At 38.8% G+C, this 4,363-nt stretch overlaps 1 protein-coding gene across 1 annotated transcript; it reads left to right on the forward strand.

Moving 5' to 3' along the window:
* LOC581901 (uncharacterized protein C6orf163 homolog) lies at positions 1-4,363 on the forward strand. The gene is made up of 4 exons (XM_781878.5): positions 1-324; positions 958-1,160; positions 1,711-1,913; positions 2,914-4,363. Exons 1-4 carry the CDS (start codon positions 195-197, stop codon positions 3,287-3,289), a joined length of 912 nt encoding a protein of 303 aa, XP_786971.3. The 5' UTR covers positions 1-194; the 3' UTR covers positions 3,290-4,363.

The following is a 4,363-nucleotide window of genomic DNA, read 5'->3' on the forward strand; positions in this document are numbered from 1 at the left end:
CTGGAACTGCCAGAAGATTTCCGCCGTGTGTGACGGCGTAGCGTTCTTACGCCTTCCGCGTGTCACATATCGCTGAGACTGGTGCTTGTTTAGTAACTTCAGCTGTTAATATAGCATTGAATAAAGTTATTAACCTGTCTTTATTCAGATAAAATCGTAGTGAAGTTCATTATTTAGTGGATTAGATCTTCATCATGGCTTTAGCTGTTAAAACAAAACCAGGCATCACTCACGATCGCAGCCCTCGATTGGATGGTGTTCCAAAACGTTATGAAGACACAAAACCAGTTCTAGTCCAGATTCATGCACATCAAAAGATCCTAGGTGAGTATAGGATTCAAATCATTTGAGTCAAACTCATCTGATATTGATAATCATTTATTGCTGCCCTAAATATTACACAAGGGATGTACATGTAAGGTCTAGATCTATAATATCTAGATCTAGACCTCGATCTAAATTGAAGAGTTGGTTGCATGTGCCTTGTTGTGTTGTTGATTTTCTGAAGGCGATTGCTAGACTGAAAAATCAGTCTAAGAGTACTAAGAGTCTAGATCTGGACCCTTTTTTATGTAGGGACATTTTCCACTTAAACGATGTAGGCCTAGTCTAGAGTCTAGTCTACAATGTACATTGTAGGTCTAGTAGTAGTATGTAGATTGATCTGTTGAGTTGAAATATAGTTGATACTGTTAAGTCATTCCTGTTGACCTTGGTTGTACTTGCAAATTCCATCATAGTATAAATCTTGGATTGAAGATTAGAAAGTCTACTTTTTACTATGTTGTAACATTTGTTGAAAAATGCCTGGATATGATCTCTCCTCAGCTGCCAGCAGGGAGAGAGAGGGATAAGAGGAAAGGGCATACAAATTGACATTTTCTCAAATTTGTGACATGCACATCTAATTTTTTTTTCTTTTTTCAATGCCGTATATTTCTCCCATCTCTCCTGCAGACATTGGACAAGGAATCCACTCCAAATGGGAGAACATTTCACATCACGAGAAGTCTCAAGCAATCATTGATGCAGAGAAGGAGGTCTGGAAACAGGCAGAGCACGTCAAGAAGATTGCACTAGAGAAGTGCGAGGCCGACTGCCTGGCCGTCAAGGAACATGCTGTCAAAGAACTCAAGATTTCTCATGAACGAATGCTTAAGGTTTGTATGCTATTTAGTAAACTACATGTAGACTTCTTTTTTGTTTATTGTTTCTTTTCTTTTCAGGGTACACAGTGTCTTGGAAATGTTTTTGTTTTCTTTCTTGTAATTTTGTTATAGGCCTGTGCTTTCATAGACTCTGGAGTCTATCACTTTGTTCAGATATTTGTTGTTTCTTTTATTATTTTCACTGGATGCAATCTGATTTTTGTATGTCACAAATTTTCCTTTGAATTCATCACTCCAAACCAAATTATTGGTTGATAGAGGATTATATAAGTTCCATTTGAAGATGGAGATTAATTTTAACTCCCTTTGAAGTATTTTGCGACGTTTTGTTTTGCTACAATCAGTTCTATTTGTGTTCAATACTTTCTTTTGGAGGATATCAATGGTAGTCCCTCTAAACAATTAATGTTTCATATGATGCTTATTTAGTGGATAGGGATGATTTAAGTATCTTTATTGCCTAGCAAAATATTGGAGAATTTTCAAAGAAGTGAGGGTTGATGATAATAATGTTAGTTATGAAATTGATGTTGATTTTCAGGAGGAGGCTCTACGTGTTGAAGGCGAAATGACCAAAATTCAACACCACGAGGTGAAGAGAGAGAAGGAGTCGGGGGAGAAGATTCTTAGAGAGACGGTGGAGAAAGTAAAGGCAGTCAAAGATAATGAAAGGGAAGAGGCTGTAGCCAAGGCTAGGCAAGAAGAGGTCACCAAGGCGAGGCTGGCAGCTGAGGAAATCTCTAGGTAAGTTATTAATAAGATGGATACGGTTTTATTTAAATCCCCACTGCACTACTTGCGCCCTCTATACAGCAGGCGTGTAGTCAGGGGGGGGGGGGCCCTAAAATGAAATCCTGGCTACGCGCTTGCTATATATACAGCCAACAATGCCTAAGTGGTACGTACCCATTGACCCCCATGATGCCCTTTTTCTTATGTTAACTGAGAGCTGATTTGATGAGATAACCACCACCTGTCAGTGACCTTACAGGGAGGTCTAATCCCTCCATGCCAAACTAGTGCAGAGGGGCTTAAACGGTACTGTGTATATCTTCCACAGATTCCATCCTGAGTTACACTATCAAATAGGGTATTATAATAAAGGCATCAGGCTGCCAGGTTTTTATCAAGAAAAAAAAAAAAAACAAAAATTAACAGCTTCCTATTCAAATAGGAATGTGGAAAAGTACATATATATGGTTCCAGAAAATTTTAATTTGTGTGATTAATGTAGCAAAGAAAAATGTTAGACTGATCCATTGGTAAACAGGTGCGTTTTAGGTCAGGTTTGCAAAATGATAGGTCTTTTGTGCTCTGCTGCGTGTTAGATTGGTTTGACCTGGATTATGAATATGACCTGAAAGTTGAACTCTGTTTATTGAATCAGAAATGGAATTATGCATCATTCAAATAATTTGGAGCCCCATTTTAGTTAAATTTGATGACTAAGACTCGCATTCAATTATGAAGACAACAAAAAAGTTTACTCAATGAGCATTTTATTTAGAGTAGTTTCTCTTCACCCATGTGCAGGAACCCTGTTCCTAGTAAGCTTTATTATGTCTCATAATGATTATGCTGACATTAGTTAAAGGAGCTTAAATTAGGGTGATTACTTCCACTTTCAAAAGTGTACATAAATATTAATTTGTATGCTCTATACAACACTACCGGTAAATATTTTTTTCTTGTTTTAAAATTCAGAAAGTTTTATGATAATTCAATTTATTTTATTTTGTAACAGGGAGACGGCAGAAAGGGAGGCTGCAACCGTCAAGAGGTTAGCGGAGGAGAAGGCACACACCCTCAAGGTACTCAAAGAGGACAAAACCCAAGAGCGCATCAGCGCCGTGCTCAGCGCCCAGCAGGAGGAGCGTCGCATCGCCGCGGCCGAGCTCGCAAAGGTCCGGGAGGCCCACGCCAAGGAGATTCAGGCGCTGCGCGAAGAGATCCAACTATGGCAGGTGAAGGTGGATGAGACAAGGACGGAGGTGGTGAGGGAGGAGGAGGAGAAGGAGAGATGGGTCCAGAAGCACGAGGAGCTCAAGGAGTCATATCAGGTGTTCATCAACAAGACCAGAGGATTCAGACCCGGACAGGCAGAGTTCTTACTCAAATAACCACCACGTTGGTATGATTGTCTAAAATGATTGTCAAGATTGTTTTGATTCAAGAAAGAACTGAAAGCTTGAGGTGCGAAAAGAGGACCAGAATGTCTGAGAGTTGGCCCTTTCAGAGGAAAAAGAGTCCTTTGAATTTTGCATGCTTATATAATTATTCCTCAAGTAAAACTTAAAAGCTTCAATATGGCAAATTGAAGAAGTATACCGGCTGATCTGAGATTGAATCAAGAGTGAGATGTGCAAAGAGGGTACATAGGATCTAGGTATGAATCACCTATAGTCATTCCTGAATGTCACTGATTCTCAGTTGAAGGATTTCATTTTGCCATTTTCTTTGATAATTGAACCATTAGACACCAATAGGATTATATATGCAGGGTTCCACACTAACTTTTTGTTTGCATAGGGTCTCAAATGAAATTTGCAGGGTCATGTACACACGAACCCCTATTTTCACAGGCACCTATAAGTGTAAAAAACTGGCTTAAATCATGTGCACTTGAAGTCATTAGAAGAACCCTCGCATGTTTTGCCTGGTGAAACAAATATTCTAGATCTTTCCATATTCAAAATCAGGATTATAACAATTGAAGTTACTCTCAGGTCTAAGTTTTCTTTTGTTAAACATGATCTCATGATTTACTGAATTAGTAGAATTTGAACTAACTCGGAGAATTACCGAAGATGTGACATGTTGCGAGACAACATACTGTAACTTTTGCTGCTTTACTGTTCAGCACCTGACAATATATGCACAGTCATTTTGAAAGGATTTTCTAGTAGACCAAAAGTTCACAAGACTAAAGAGCATTTAGCTAGTAAATGATATCTGAGACTGAAAGTAAAACAAAACAGTAAAATACCCAATTTCTATTAGGCCTGTTTTCATCAGCTTGAGTTTGCCAAATAACCCGCTTTTTTCAGACTTGGGACATTATCCTGAAGCTCAAAATTGCCTTGTCACCAGACTGATACGCTCATCACAAACTAGCTCGAACAGGCGCAAATTTGCCCACTATTTCCCAAATAATGGGATATTATGGAAACAAGACCAAGATTTCTCAGGATGTT

Source organism: Strongylocentrotus purpuratus, unplaced genomic scaffold, assembly GCF_000002235.5.
Source record: "Strongylocentrotus purpuratus isolate Spur 01 unplaced genomic scaffold, Spur_5.0 spur5_scaffold_15, whole genome shotgun sequence".
NCBI classification, from domain to species: Eukaryota; Metazoa; Echinodermata; class Echinoidea; order Camarodonta; family Strongylocentrotidae; genus Strongylocentrotus; species Strongylocentrotus purpuratus.